Source organism: Protomyctophum parallelum (genome assembly GCF_964188405.1).
Source record: "Protomyctophum parallelum genome assembly, chromosome: 13".
NCBI lineage: Eukaryota > Metazoa > Chordata > Actinopteri > Myctophiformes > Myctophidae > Protomyctophum > Protomyctophum parallelum.
Genome location: NC_139708.1, coordinates 22,597,662 through 22,614,272, shown reverse-complemented (window position 1 = coordinate 22,614,272; position 16,611 = coordinate 22,597,662). Strand labels below are relative to the sequence as shown.

Below are 16,611 nucleotides of genomic sequence, written 5' to 3'. Positions count from 1 at the left end.
GCGGTTTTAACGCTTCCCCTCTCTGTGTTAGTATACTGACTGGGAGAGTGGAGCGTTGCTGGGGAGTGGTTTTAAATCTTCCCCTCTCAGTGTTAGTATACTGACTGGGAGAGTGGAGCGTTGCTGGGGAGCGGTTTTAACGCTTCCCCTCTCTGTGTTAGTATACTGACTGGGAGAGTGGAGCGTTGCTGGGGAGTGGTTTTAAATCTTCCCCTCTCAGTGTTAGTATACTGACTGGGAGAGTGGAGCGTTGCTGGGGAGCGGTTTTAACTCTTCTCCTCTCTGTGTTAGTATACTGACTGGGAGAGTGGAGCGTTGCTGGGGAGCGGTTTTAACTCTTCTCTCTGTGTTAGTATACTGACTGGGAGAGTGGAGCGTTGCTGGGGAGCGGTTTTAACTCTTCTCCTCTCTGTGTTAGTATACTGACTGGGAGACCCCAGCGTTGCTGGGGAGTGGTTTGAACTCTTCTCCTCTCTGTGTTAGTATACTGACTGGGAGAGTGGAGCGTTGCTGGGGAGTGGTTTTAACTCTTTTCCTCTCTGTGTTAGTATACTGACTGGGAGACCCCAGTGTTGCTGGGGAGCGGGTTCAGCACAGCCGTGGAGGTGACCTGCTCTGACGACGAGGAGGACAGAGAGACGCTGTTCGGCTCCGAGCTGCTGTCCCCCAGTGGACAGACGGACGTCCAGACCCTGGCCATCATGCTGCAGGAACAGCTAGAGGCCATCAACAAGGAGATCAAGTGAGACTGAACGCAGGACAGACATGTGTGCACAGTAAAACCCAGAGTGTTTTGACAATGGTAAATGGGCTATATGCACACAGAATAACACTTCCTACTTCCGGGCCCCTTCCCTATACTTCCTGTTGTCCAGGTGTTACCGATGATACTAATTAAGGCTGTGTTCCACTTCCATTTAGTCTACAGTGGTTCTCAAACTTTTTAATTTGAAGGACCAGCATAACTCTGAGAGTGTACAAATGGAACCAAATGGACCATTACTACACGCTTACGAGTTATACACCCGTACGGGGCCATTTGGAACCCACTCAAGGACACTTTTGAGATGACTGGTGTAGCAGAGTGTTTCCACAATAGCAGCCCCCTGACTCTGTTTGACCAGAATGGAACAGAGCCTTCATTAGTGTCATCGGTAACACCTAGTTGAAGTAGAAGGGGGCAAGGGGCCCAAGTTCTTTCCAAAATGGCATGTGTGCATAGAGCCCATTTGAATTACTTTTAAGACCTCACATCTGTGGACCCACATGCACCTCCGTTGGTGCAGGGTTTAACCAAGAAAAATACTTTTAGTTACTTCACTGTGCCCTCTTAACGATATTGCAAAGAGAAAACCCAATAGACAAGAGTTTTCCTTCCGGTGGAAATAAAAACCCCTTTCTGGCCAAAAAGTGCATTTTATACGTGTGGTGGGGGGCTCAACTAAGGAAAGTAGGCTTTCTAATAACACAAGCCGCCTTTGTATTGGTGAGTAGGGAAAACGTTATTTTTATTTTCGCTACAGACGAGAGGCTGGTCTGCATTTCAAAGGCATTATAGCTATCGGAACCAGAGCTTCCAGAAAGCAGGAGATATATTGTGGGTTAACACTACACAAATCTAGCTTAGCCCTCTGCCACCCCCACTCATCCTTCTCTTCCCTTCCCCTCTCTAAACCACACAGGCTGATCCAGGAAGAGAAGGAGAACACGGAGCTTCGGGCGGAGGAGATTGCGAGTCGGGTCAGCACTCTGGACGGCGGCCCCCCCATCCCCCCCTCCTCCCTGGGGAGGGGGGGCTTCATCCCCTCCTCCATCACGTCGTCCACCCTGGCCTCGCCCTCTCCTCCCAGCTCTGGACACTCCACTCCTCGCCTGCCCCACTCCCCCGCCCGGGAGACTGATAGACAGGTACAGGTGATGCTCTATCTACTGTGACACTGGTTCCCAAACGGTGGGTCATTTGAGGGTCGCGGGCACATTTTTTGTGGATCGCTTCATTTTTTTTGGTTCCTACATTTTGTTTTTAATTTATTATTATTTCAACATTTTCAAGAAACATTATCAAAAAAGCATAGCATTTCATGAATTAACCCATTTTGACCTGATTCTAAAAATGTCTGTTTGAAAATGACAGTTTTCTGAAAAAGCTATGTTTCTATGTCAGTCGTTTTCGCGCGCTATGAGCTTGTAGATCTGCTATTTTTCAATAGCTAAAGCATAACATAATGCTAACACCAAAAGGGGTTCCCGCCCAAAATGGGTTAATAACAAAATCCATTGATTTTCCATAGGAATTCCACAAATTAGAACAAATATTTAATATTAACAAATATTTAAATATTTCAGAAGCAGATTTACGAGCTCACAACATGTCGCGTCACGCCACGTTGGATACGTTTGTAGATAGGCAATTTTCACTAGTTTGGGTCCCGGGCGAATATCTAATTTCTCTTTTGGGTCCCGGGTGAATATCTAATTTCTCTTTTGGGTCCCGAGCGAATATCTAATTTATCTTTTGGGTCACGGGCTAAAAAGTTAGGGAGCCACTGCTATATGTGACTATGTGGGATTGAGCAATCAGCATGGCCTCTCTTGCATCTCATTGCAGTCATCTCAAAATAATATATCGTCGCTAATGTAAAAAAAACGTGTACGGTATGTCCCATTTCAGGAAATGGAAAGTCCAGTGTAATTCTTATTAAATCACAAGGGTCCCGGGTCATCATCATGCAAGCTTGTGATGGACATTTCCATCAATATTTTATTTTTGCCATGGACATGCAAAACAAGTGATCAGTAGGCCCTGAATCCTAAATCTATACTAACTCCTACTGCATGTGCGTGTCTACTCGATATCACTGCACTTAAACAAGCCACCTATCAAATAAAATAATACAAAATAAACCCAAAACACATCACAACATGTTGTGAGCTTGTAGATCAGCAATTTTCTTTTCTTTTTAGCCTATAATGAGTCTAATGATATACCCAAAATTGGGATGTCGGGGTTAAAGTGGTTAGCTATACTTAAAAGAAATATAGTCAAAACAGATAATTATGTACAATACATGATGAGTGAATAACCCATTCTGACCGGGCACCCATTTTGGTGTTAGCATCACGTTATGCTTTATCTATTGAAAAATAGCAGACCTACAAGCTCGTATCGCGCCACCGAGTGGCGCGATACGAGCTTGTAGGTCTGCTATTTTTGAAAAACCAACTGACATTTTTTAGAATCTGATCTCAGGTCAGAATGGGTTCATCAGACCAGTGTGTGTCCGGCAGAAACCTCGTGTGAATCTGATCTCAGGTCAGAATGGGATAATGAAGGGCATCACAGGATAATAGGTGCCTAACTTTGATCAGATGTGAGGAGGAGGTCTGATGGTGAGCAAAGGAAAAAGAAACAAACAAACATAAAAAGATGAAAGTTGCAGGGTTTCTGCCCCGACAATGACAAGATATTATGCATACACAACATTGAAATGCTCTTAATTAGAGAGATGTGATTATCTTCCAGAACAACAAAGAGGATGATCGTTCCCTCGCTCTGCTCGACTCTACGCCTCCCCCAACGCCTCGAGCTCTGCGATTGGACAGAATGACGCTCACCCATCCTGGGGCAATGCTGGACGACCCCCGGGAATTCCGCAGGTAACCAGAATTCACACGGTGGCCAATTCGCCGCTTACATCACACTCGGGGTGGGACAGCCAAGTTTGAATAATGTGATTATTTGAATAATTACAGCTTTATTTTTGTGTTTTGTATTTTGGTTTAACAGTTCATGTATATTGCATTATGATTGTTAAATTAGCCATGTTAAAAAGCTTAAATAAGTTCATTTGTTTAACTCATGGTGATGTGCTTTAGGTTAAAAACAATGATAATGATTACTGTAGCTTTAAGAAGAGAGCTCTGGTTGTCTGAGATCTTAATTGCAGTTGCTAACACCTGAGTGTGTGCAGGTCAGATTCAGCTAATTAACTCTTGAGCGTGTGCAGGGCAAGGGGCCAGCTATGCACTCCAATGTTGAAGCGCTGGGCCCTAGTGGTAAGAGGAAGGACAGCAGGCGGACCCGTGGATTCTTGACGAGGAAACCCCGTGCAACCGAGCGCTCAATGTTAAAGCCCAGCTGCACTTCCGCATTTGGGCACCAAAATTTGGTGTCCAAATGCTGAATCAGCGAAAAAATGCGGAAGTAGACGGTACTTCCGGCAGCCTTCCGGGTGCTTCAAAACGCCACTGAGCAACTTCCACTGACATGAATAGCGGAGGGGGCAGAGCTTCGCGCCAGTTTAGTCTCGATCCTTTTAATACTCTATGGTGCAGGGCAGTACAGAGGCAGAGTGTGTGCACTGTGCAGAGCGGTACAGTCAGTTTGTGCACAAGACAAGATCAGAGCGACACGGTTTTTTGACCGTAGTATATTTTTGAGAACTTGTTTTTGATTACTTCTGTATTAGAGAACACATTTTTTTGGAATAAATCTTTTTGTGATCTTTTTACTTCGGAGTCATGTGAAGTTTTTTTACTCAAGGGAATAAACACGAGTATAGAAAAGGTGTCGCTGAGCATCAACCACTCACACTCGGGGTGGGACAACAGTATGGACAACAGTGAATGTTGTGCTTTCAACAGCCAGATCCCAATCAACTTCCATATCACGTCCTCCACTCTTAATGTTTCAGTTGTAGGTGATAAGGTGACCACCGCGGTGGTTAGTGAAAACAGAGCGATGTGTTTGGGTGAGCGGTGAGTCGCTTATCACCACGGCGTGACGTCATTTGTTGTAGTTTTCAAAGAACGACGACACTTCATGTCTTTGGACACCTGGCGCTGATCTTGGGAAGCTCCCCCTCTCCTTGTTCTCGGCTCCTCCAAAACCAAATTAGGGATGAGGACGATTTCCGGGTTATGCAGGAGAATGGATGACGGAGGAGGCGACAAGGCGGATATTTGCGGATTGGGATTTAGCTAATGTGTTAAGATTGTCCCCTTTACGCTTCTTGTCTTGATTCCAGTCTGTCAGCAGATGGCAGCAGTTCCAACAGCAGTCAGGATTCCCTACACAAGTCCAGCAAGAAGAAGAGCATCAAGTCTTCCATCGGTCGACTGTTTGGAAAGAAAGAGAAAGGGAGGATGGGCCAGCCTGGGCGAGATGGCTCAACTTCTCTCGGTAGGCAGATGGAAGATTAAAGGTTAAAATATGTGTCAACATCGTATGTGTCAGTCAAAATATGGGGCAACAGTGGTGATGATTCGTGAAACCTTCAATGTCTTTTTAAAGGTAACTCAAGATGTTCCAGCTTTTATTAGGCAAAAGGACCATGTCGTGGGACAGGAAAGGAGTCGAGGGATGGGAAAAGATGTGAGACAACTTGATAAGTGCTGGACTCCATGTTTAGAGTACCTTTGACCCCTGACCTTTCTGTGTGTCTTATAGCCTCTACACCCTCTGAGGAACTGGCTCCTGGGGATGCTATGGCGTTGAGCAAAACGGGGACCCTGGGACCAGCAGACAAGGACCGCAAAAACAAAAAGAAGTGCGTATCAGGGAAGAGTGGTCCGTTTTCCTGTTTGTTAACGTTTAGCCGACACCTCAGACACCTCAGACAATATTTCTGTCATCCTAGAATGACCATGTATAAGATTAGAGATACCGGTATACAGTTATACACATGAATAACCGTCTGTCCATATTCTCCCAGTAGAAAGGTACGTATACTATCCAACACCAGCTCAGTGTCTGTCTCTCTTTTATTATTTCATACCAGGCACGAGCTTCTGGAGGAGGCGTGTCGCCAAGGACTTCCCTTTGCATCTTGGGACGGCCCTACTGTGGTTTCCTGGCTAGAGGTACTATATTCGCTGAAAGGTTTTTAATTAGATTATTCTGGAAAAGATTAACCCATTTTAGGCGGGAACCCCTTCTGGTGTTTAAAACATTATGTTATAATTTAGCTATTGAAAAATAGAAGATCTACAAGCTCATAGCGTGCCACCGAGTGGCGTGCTAATTTGGAATATATCTTTTTCACGTTTTTAACTCAAATCTTTGCTTCTGAGGGGTCCCTGGAACAACATATGTTCAGATGGGGGTCGGAGGCCAATTACATATAATCTTTGGGGTCCTTGATATGAAATATTGAGCACTACTGAAACATGGGTACTTCAGAAAACTGGAGGATTTAGACAAGACATTTTATTAAATTTCGGCGTCAGGCCTAAAAGGGTTAAGCAATACATTTTTCAAGGTGATTTAGTGAGATTATTTATCTATGTCTTTATCTGTCCCTCCTTCTCCCCGCCCTCTGCTCTTCACCGTCTCTCCCGCTACAAGTTATGGGTGGGAATGCCGGCATGGTACGTGGCGGCCTGCCGTGCCAACGTGAAGAGCGGCGCCATCATGGCCAACCTGTCGGACACCGAGATCCAGAGGGAGATCGGCATCAGCAACCCGCTGCACCGCCTCAAGCTCCGACTGGCCATCCAGGAGATGGTGTCGCTCACCAGCCCCTCGGCTCCGGCCAGCACCCGCTCTGTGAGGACCAACAACACACTTTTGGGTCAATTGAGCTGAAAGTGTTGGGAACCACTGCTCTACAGGCCTACATTATGGTCATTTAAGAAATAAATACGTTGAATTTGCAGGATACATACCAGATAAAGAATAGAATGGAATAGAATCTTGTCCACACAAAATGTGTCTCTGGCTTCACTTTGGCAGGCCTCACAGACACATAAATACGTGAAGACAGGCGGCATACACACCACAGAGAGATACACTACTTAACACATAAACACTTCTATGTGTACAGAAAACCACACACATTCTGTGGTTGGAATTAAGTTGATTGGGTGAATGGATTTATTTTACTACCGGTAGTTACTTTTTTTGAACAACCAAGGTTCATATTTTAGGTTGTTATTAGAGAAAGTAAAAGATGAGTATTATAATTTTTTTCATTTGCTGCTTTCTTTCGTTTTAGCGATTTTCATTCGAACATGGGGCTAAAAAGTTTTACAATATTTTTTTTATAGCAATTTATTTTTGTATTATTTACTATAGTCCTACTAGACCCCACAAAATTACATCTGGCCACAAAAGATCACAGGATCTACTGAATGTGAAGGGGGTACTATAGGGGGCTGCCATACTGTGTTGTAGGCTCAATATGTCAGTTTGTCTCCTCCCCCTTCACATTCAATAGATCCTGTGAGCTTTTGTGGCTAAAACGAAAGAAAGCAGCAAATGGAGAAAAAAAAGAAAACGCATCTTTTACTTTCTCTAATAAAAAAACTAAAGTTGTCCTTAAAGACATTTTATAAGACATTCATGAATTAAAGGGAAAGGGTCAATTCCAAATGTCCTGTGTGGAGTGTACCCTTATGTAACGATAACACACGTGCAAACCACACTCTCTAGTAGACATTACATTTATGAATGCACTTTTCACACTTAATCCTAAATGTGATGTGCCGACCGGTCAGACCACTGCGATTATAACGTTGAAATGCGCTCCATTGTAATACGATGCGCGACACCGCCATGCGACAAAGTACAAATCAGGCTTAAGTTAAAACGGTTTTGTCTTGTTATAAATCTTTGGTCCGATCTAGGCTTTTACATAACACACATCAGGTTGGATTTCTTTTCCAACAGTTGTGTTTCTCTCTTCCTTTCATGACACAGTCGACCAGTAACGTGTGGATGACCCATGCAGAGATGGAGACTCTCAATGCTGCCACCAAGCCTCCGGTTAGTGTGTCATTTGTCCCGTCTGTGTCTCATTATCCCCATAATATCTGCTGCTATACCTGTCAGTCACACTTTGACAATGTTTCACTCGGTATTGAATCATATTCCAGGTCTGTCTGGTCTGAATCATGTTGATGAGTCTCTCCCCCCCCCCTCCTCCTCTTCTCCCACGCTCTCTCTCTCTCTCTCTCTCTCTCTCTCTCTCTTTCTCTCTATCTCTCTCTCTTTCTTCTTTCTCTCTCTTTCTATGTGTGGGCCCAGGCCATAGTGTTGAGCATCTTCGTCTGTCCCTCCGGTTGCTGTTTCAGTGTGAACTGCTTCCAACTAATTACCCGTTCACTAACACACTGTTCCTCCCTTTGTCCCTCCTTTCCTGCCACTGCTCTTCCCTCCTCCTGCTCCTCCCTCCCTCTGCAACATCCATCCATCATCCATCCATCCACCCATACATCCACCCACCCACCCTTCCATCCATCCACCTATCCATCCACCCACCCACCCACCCATCCAACCATCCATCCACCCACCCACCCACCCATCCATCCATCCACCCACCCAACCATCCACCCATCCATCCACCCAACCATCCATCCACCCATCCATCCACCCACCCACCCACCCAACCATCCATCCACCCATCCATCCACCCACCCACCCACCCATCCATCCACCCATCCACCCACCCACCCACCCATCCATCCACCCACCCACCCACCCACCCATCCATCCACCCACCCACCCACCCATCCATCCACCCACCCACCCACCCATCCATCCATCCATCCATCCATCCATCCACCCATCCATCCAACCGGCTTCTCCTGTCCCGCTTCCTGACCTTTTCTCTCTCCACGTCCATATTGCTCTCTCTCTCTCTCTCTCTCTCTCTCTCTCTCTCTCTCTGTGTCTACCTGTTTTACTTTCTCTGACCACAAGGAGCTGAAAGAGTTCAGCTGGGATCAGGTAAGACATCACCAGGTTAGAGGCAAACAGCACATGTACAGTAGGCCTACACATCAACGTTCTGACCATTCTGGCATCATGTCCGCGGTGGAACACTGACTAAGACCATTCATTATTTAGTATTGTACTGTACTGTATTGTATTGTATTTTTGGATACTTAACACTTTTATTGGCAAGGAAAAAATATATTAACCAATTAAACCCAATTTCAAATACCGGTATAGTGAAAATCTACTAGCTTGGAGATCTGCTATTTTCACTATTCTTTTCTTATTTGAATTTCTGGGGGAAATGTCTACATTTCAACACAGCAATGCATTGATATCAAAAGGATAATGTACTAATTTGGACTTTTATAAAAAGTACTTTAACTCAGTTGAATAATATTTACCATGAGTATCTCACCTTTGACTCAAGTACTAGGTTGGAGTTGGTACTTAAATTATCCAGCACTGGCTAATGCTGCCTATAGCTACAATCTATACATTTATCTAATGCTGCCTATAGCTACAATCTATACATTTATCTAATGCTGCCTATAGCTACAATCTATACATTTTGTGTTTGTTGTCTCCCTCTCCTGATGGATAGATGTAATTGCAACAATGTCCGAATTACAGTAAAGATGGTGGCATATCTAGGTTACAATCTGGTGAGCCTGTCTGGTTCAAATAACTTTTTGACATCATCAAGCAGATGATGTAACTAACGCAAGGGTCAACATTTCACAATGGAAGAGTAGGTGACCACCTCCAATCATTGCAATTGTATTAATATACTCTACCATATATATTGGTTAAAATAATGTTCATATTATTTAATTCATTATTAACATTTAATTTATTAGTACCGGTGTATAGCTTTAATGGTTATTATTTTCATAAGTGTGGGAGTTTATTAGTAGGTCGACATGTTTTCCAAACAAACATCATTGCATGGTTAGTAAGTAATGGAGGTTGGAATTTAATGAATACAGTAAACCTTAGCGGCCGGCAGGCCGGCCGAATCTTTTGGATTCTGCTCTCCCTCCCTTTTCCCTGGGGCATTTTCAAATGAACACAACATAACTTGGGCAGGGTTGGGCAACTATAGTCATAAATCCAACAGGCAAACACCAAACAAACAAAAAGCCACAGGCAAACACTTACACAGAAACCACAGAATGCTTTGGAAAGTGGTTGGAAGAAATGCCAAGCCAGACCTGCCAGACCTTTAACGAGGGCTCCACTCAGACTTCACTAACGAGTTATAAGCTACTGACTTTTACACAGATACTACTATATCAAATATCATACATGGGCAACTGGCGGCCCAGGGGCCACACTTAATGTGGCCTGCAGGTTAATATTGGAATATTATTTATTTCAGCTGTTACAATTCCAAACATGCAAACATGGCCCGCTTCAATTTCTGTATTAGTAGCTGAATGTCTTTTTTGTGTTCAATGTATTTGCATTTAACTTCATAAAGTTGACATAAGTAACCTATAACTAAATGCATTTGAATTTAAATAAACATGTTACTTTTCAGGATTCCAATTCAAAAATAGAAAAAACTTCAGTATTTCAATTAAGCTCAAAGCGCACCACAGTGCGACGCATTTTGAGCTTGGACATCTGCTATTTTTGATACGACAGTATATGCAATGTAGCCCTCTGGAATGAGTGTGGAACTATAGTGGCCCTCTCCTCTTCAAAGTTGCCCAGCCCTGTTACTATATGAATCACTGTGTTGATCATGTATACCTTTCAGATCCTGGCCTATGGAGATATGAATCATGAGTGGGTGGGCAACGACTGGCTGCCAAGCCTGGGTCTGCCTCAGTATCGCAGCTACTTCATGGAGTCTCTCGTGGACGCACGCATGCTGGACCACCTGACCAAGAAAGAGCTGAGAGGACAGCTCAAGATGGTGGACAGCTTCCACAGGTAGTAGAACTCAGCTTCTGTTTACTTGCTCTTCTCTTCTCTCTAGCCTTTGTTTTGTCACTTCGCTACTCAGTCTGGATGGAAAGGGTCCTATATCGCCAAGGTGGGTGGGACATGTAAAAGGGAGAAATCGACCCAGGGCTTCTGATTGTCTGTGCAGCTACTGCAACATACGTATCATTCAATGAACTCAGTTTTTTTGTACTACTGAATCTGACATAGAGTTGACTTTTTACCATAGGTTTCACTCTCGAGTCTCGAACTGGCGCAATGTTTTTCAACAGTGAGAAAAGCATGGACAGAGTGGCGCCGGCTGATGACGTATCAGCAACAATGTGGCTACGTGACGTTATGAAATACGAGTCAAACAGGATACTTAGTTTCCATACTGAGTAGCGAAGTGACAAAAACAAATCACGGAACGCAGCGAATCAGGCCCGGAAACCAGGGTATCTTCCCTCGACCTTGGGACCTCTTACTGACACGAGCATTTTATTCTCACGCGTATGTTTCTCTCTCACACGTCTCATTGTCTGGCTCATTCTTTTCTCTGCTGGCTCCCTGTCCGATTGTCAAGAACAAGTAGGAAGGAGTTAAAAAAAGATAATACAAGAGGTGGTGTTGGTGCTGTTGTCACTCTCGTTCCGCAGGTGCATGTCCCCAGGGGCTTCTGTAACAGGCTTAAAGAGTTGAGGGGTCAAAGATACAGAATTGTGTTAATGCTTTATGAATGCACGTGAGAGTGGAGATATGCCCTCAGCTGACCTGCCGACCTCCCGACCTTTTGCCTCTTTGACCTTTTCCCAGGGTCAGTTTGCATTACGGCATCATGTGCCTGAAGCGTTTGAACTACGATCGCAAGGAGCTGGAGAGGAGGCGAGAGGACAGCGTGCACCATAACAAAGGTGACTGCTTCTTCCCTGACATTACGTAACACATCTCGCCTTCAATTTGAAGGCTATTTTCATGCCTCTCATTCCTACCGTGGTCCACCCCTCTTATTATTTACCAGCTTAGAGGGTTTCTGAGGCACATATATCTTAGATTATTATAAACCCCTGATTAAGATCTGTTATTAGTGTGGTTACTAGGGGCCAACACAGTACAGTATTTGGGTGACTATAGAGATTATGTGCGTGACATCATCATCATACCCGGAAGTTATGTGGGAACGCCTACTGAGTAGCAAAAACCTACTTTCTGGCCTTGACAGCCCATACGTCCAAATAGAAAAGTCCTATCTGTTTGCATTAAACGATGATAAACAAATTAAACTCACTTTGCCACTCGATTTGTCACTCACTTTATGCATGCGCATACCCTCTATTACTGAGCAACCTAATGCTACGCCTCCCACAGTTTTGGCGACACACACAATGAGCACCGTGGCAGCTTGTGATGGACATATTTTAATGATGATTTTTGTGTGCGTTTCCATATTCATGACACCATGTTCATGACCAAAATCTGTCATGAAAATGTGATCTCACTTCCTTCCCGGACTACATGTTGTCTCAGTAAGACAGTAATAGAAATAATAGAACACGCACATCCACTAACTGAACGCCCGGGTGCTGGGCTGAAGTAAATAATATAGAAGAAAGTAAGGTCTGCAAACTGGACTGAGCTCCAAAAGCTTAACATTTTATTTTCTCACCACAGGGGAGCCTCACAGCTCTTCATTAGACGTCCACATGGGGTGTCTCCCAACCACAAGTGCACCAAAGCATTATGGTCATTGTAGGAATTCAGCAATCCAGTCAAACCCTAGTCAACACACACAGACTACATTATTTTTCTGGCCATAGGGTGCAGATTTCAAATTGTGCTACTGTTATCTACTACAAATACTACTAACATTGAGTACTACGAAACATTATGAAAGAAGTGAAAACAAAGAAAACACAAAACTGGCTCCAACAAAGGGCATGGATTTTAATGTAATGCAGTGTCACAGTAGTCTAATGCGACGAAGGCACCTAACTTTGATGAGAGGTGAGCTATAGTAACCTTTAGGTTGTAGGAGGTCCTAGGGATGTGGATGGAGGGTTACCATGGATTATGATTGTTAGTTGTTATTGTCATTAGTGTACACTTTGAAACCAGCTTTACTTGTCCAGTTCTGCCCTCCTTTGCCTCAGTAACAAACACCTCCTCTGAACAGATGACATGCCTTCTGTTTTTGCTCTTTTCCTGCACCATTTTCTCACTCTGGCGCCTTGCATGCCATTGACTTTAATTATTTAATTGTCTGACCACACCGTCACCACATACACTCGAAGAATCTGTTGTCTTTCCTCCAACGGATTGAAAGCACATTTTTCTATTTTTGACGAATTGAGGCAGCCATTAGCAATAATGTATTCTGTCTACTGCAACTTATTAATGAGCTTGTTACTTTACAAGTCACCAAAGTTATACAAACACATTATTTATACATATATATGTTTTTAAATTATTATTATTTTATTTTTTCAGAATTAAAACTGTGCCACGGACATAGACATGTCTTGCCGTCATGGACACGTGTCAGTGTACGGACATGTTGATGACCCCGTCATATATTTCAAATCGACCGGCTTCATCGGGAACCGTGTGCTTGCATTGAAGTTAATTACATTTTCCCATTGACATGTCCATATCGTTTGTCTGTAAATGGCTTCCAAAGTTAGTGGGAGAGGCCTATTTGCCAAAAATGTACTCAATGCCGCACCAAAAGCATTTCCACTTACTGTAACCTTAACTCTAACCCGGCACATACATAAGAAGGAACTGTTTGATGCAGAACAATACCCTCAAAATGAAATACACATGATCACAGTGTAATTCGCTTGCAAAATTAGTGGGAGGGGCCTATAGCTTAAAAACAAAATGGCATATATCACAAACTCAGGATCCGAACATCACCAAATTTGAATCACATGTTGCGTGCGGGCTCCGACGCTATTCCTTCCAGCATATTCCTTGGGTCCAAGCTGCCGCAACCCACGACTCGCGTCGGGGGCCTTGGGGCAACTACACTTGCAATTTCCCGCAAATTGCTCCTTTCTAGTTAGGATTAGGATTACTGTCAAACTGTTGTTTTGTTTCTTTTCTTTTTTTTCTTTTCTTTTTTTGCAGAGCAAGGTTGAAAAGAAAGCAGAGTAAACTTTTGCTTATCTGTGAACCTTAGATTATTAGGATGAACTCTGAAAAAGTATGCTCCTAAAAAAACATGTTATATATCACATGTCATGCATTCTCATAATATGACCTCATTGAATAATACTAAGCAACCGTGTTGGCTTAGACAAAACAAATGACCTTCCAGAAACCTTTCACATAGCTGGAAGAAGTTCTGAATCACTCTTACCTATTTTTCATGCCTTGAGCAGATTCTAAACCACAACAAGTTCGAGCAGCAATATGGTTTACACATGGCTCAATGATTAGATAAGCCTATCAGTCAACTATTACAATTTACAATTTACAATTTAGGCATTTAGCAGACGCTCTTAATCCAGAGCGACTTACATTTAGGCAAGAACAAAAGCATGGGAATACATCACATAAAAGCATTTATCATGAAACATGCGTAAGCTAAGAAGGTAACAGTGGAATATCTATATGATGAAACTATACATACACTATACATAATAAACTATACATATTCACTACTATGCTATACATATGTACTATGGCGTGCTATGACTATATACAATACAATTATAGTGCTGTCTACATAACATGCTATAAGTCTAAGTCAAATGCTATCTAAGCCAACAGAAATTCTATCTAAGGGGTTAGGGTAAGTGCTATGGGCCATGATGGAGTCTGAAAAGGTGGGTTTTCAGGCTACCAGTTATTAAACAAACTCTCCCTCTCTCTCTATTGGGAGATAATTTGTTCAGTTAATTTTTGCTGACTTCCCCAAAGCAGAATTGATCCCAATGAGTAATGTATGCTCATCAGTAATGAGGTACGCCTTTCTTATTTAAAGTTTATATGGATGATCTGTCAAATCAATTGAATGGGTGTAATACTGGCTGTCCTGTAGGAGACACTGTTGTCAATCATCTCGTGTAGGCTATGCTGATGATTTAGTCATATGCAGTCCATACAGTGCTGGGCTTCAACAGAGATGTCTACACTCTACAGACAATGTCGTAATGTTTATGCACAGGCAAATATACGGTATTTTTCTCCGTACATTTTCTATGTGTTCTGTTGATGTTAAGTGTTCACTGTTCAGAGCCTATATGTCACAGCTCTGTGCACGGCTCATCTCTCTTTACCTGCCTGAATCTTGTGGAGTTGGCACTAGAGAGCCGCCTCATGACATGTACTGGTGTGTGTGATTGATCGTTTTGTTTTGATGAGCTTAGCCTCGGTGTAGGAGCCAAAGAATGCTTATATAATACAGTAATTGTCACTTGGTTGGTGATGGGTGTGGGCACCGCATTGACGTTCCGTTATTGGTGGGAGCGTCTCTGTGGGTGGCCCTTGGTAGTCAACAAATATGGGTGTCTGAACCAGCTCGCCCCAAGGGAGGATACACTTTGTTGACCGCACATATACTTTGTTAGTTTGATTCATTCACGTTTTGTTTGCTCACTGTTTGATTGTTATTTATTAGATTCTTTGCACATATTTATTGCATATATATATATATTTATTTATTGTATTGTAATATTTTGTGCACTGAGCTATATAAACGTTTTAAACTTTGAGCTTGATTGGATATGAATCATTTTATCATTGTTTTATTGCGTGTCATTACAGTTTGTTTTAGCTCCCAGGTTTAGCCTGCCGGCATGAGTAATTTATTGGTAAATTATTATCAGCCACAACACTCACTCATTTTTGTTGGTGCAAAAATTGAAAGCCTGGAGGAACGCATTGGCCGCTCTGGTCTAAAAGTGGGAGTCAACCCTTCCGGGTGGGCGTCGCTCCAAATGATGTGACGTAGCGCTGCACTAGGGGGGAGAGGAGGGGCCGGGGGTGACGGACAGATCGATGAGATCCAATCAGCAATCAGGGCGTGCGCAAATCTGAGCCGCGACCCGCCCCTCTAGACCAGAAACCTAACACGTTAGCTCAGGCTATGATGAGCTTTACTTGAGCAGTGCCAAGGTTACAATAATCACTCCAGCATTTCTCTTAACCACAAAGTCAGACACTTTTCAACATTTTTCAACACTTCTAGATGATATTGTTTGTTTTAGTTTTAGATTAGTAATATTCTGTACTAAATAATAGATCTCGTCCAAGCCATTTCCTCTCTTACTAAATACAAATCATATAAAACATATATGCCATTAAATATTCAGAACATATTTTCTGATTTTTTTAAGTTTTTTACATGAATTTGAATTACATTTCACGAGATTGATTGTGGTTGACGTATTACGTATACATAACGCAAACTGGATTTGTATGTTTCCCCTCATCTGACCTCAGCCTTAGTGACTAGAATACCACAGCACATTTCAACATGCACATTAAAATGGTTTACAACCGTGTGGACCAACAGATGTGTGTGGCTCGCCTTGTGTGTGTGTGTGTGTGTGTTTGTGTGTGTGTGTGTGTGTGCGCGGGGGGGGGGGGGGGTGGCTGCTTGCTTTCAGACTATAATTTCTCATCGTCGGTGTGCTCTTTCTCTTCTGTGACCCAGATGTAATGGTGTGGTCCAATGAGCGTGTGATGTGCTGGGTGCAGACGATTGGCCTGAAGGAGTACGCTGACAACCTGACAGAGAGCGGCGTCCACGGGGCTCTGCTGGCTCTGGACGACACCTTTGATTACACTGACCTGGCCCTGCTGCTGCAGGTCCCCAATCAGCACACACAGGTAGTTACACACAATGTTCCTCCCCGTACAACTGTTCTGACCTCAGATCAGATTTAAAAAAAGTCTTCTACATCCTGACAGTTTTCTGAAAAAGCTATGTTTCTATGTCAATCATTCTTCGATTT

At 43.3% G+C, this 16,611-nt stretch overlaps 1 protein-coding gene across 1 annotated transcript in view; it reads left to right on the top strand.

Annotated features, from left to right (window-relative positions):
- The window catches only part of ppfia3 (PTPRF interacting protein alpha 3), a gene marked incomplete at its 5' end in the record, with an annotated part of 43,428 nt that overhangs the window by 19,094 nt on the left and 7,723 nt on the right, over positions 1–16,611 (top strand). Inside the window, 12 exons of the mRNA XM_083780665.1 lie at positions 549–742; positions 1,683–1,908; positions 3,524–3,657; positions 5,028–5,182; positions 5,450–5,549; positions 5,781–5,862; positions 6,347–6,547; positions 7,700–7,765; positions 8,702–8,728; positions 10,482–10,657; positions 11,465–11,562; positions 16,311–16,486. Coding sequence (XP_083636791.1) covers positions 549–742; positions 1,683–1,908; positions 3,524–3,657; positions 5,028–5,182; positions 5,450–5,549; positions 5,781–5,862; positions 6,347–6,547; positions 7,700–7,765; positions 8,702–8,728; positions 10,482–10,657; positions 11,465–11,562; positions 16,311–16,486 — 1,635 coding nt within the window. The remainder of the gene's footprint in view (positions 1–548; positions 743–1,682; positions 1,909–3,523; positions 3,658–5,027; positions 5,183–5,449; positions 5,550–5,780; positions 5,863–6,346; positions 6,548–7,699; positions 7,766–8,701; positions 8,729–10,481; positions 10,658–11,464; positions 11,563–16,310; positions 16,487–16,611) is intronic.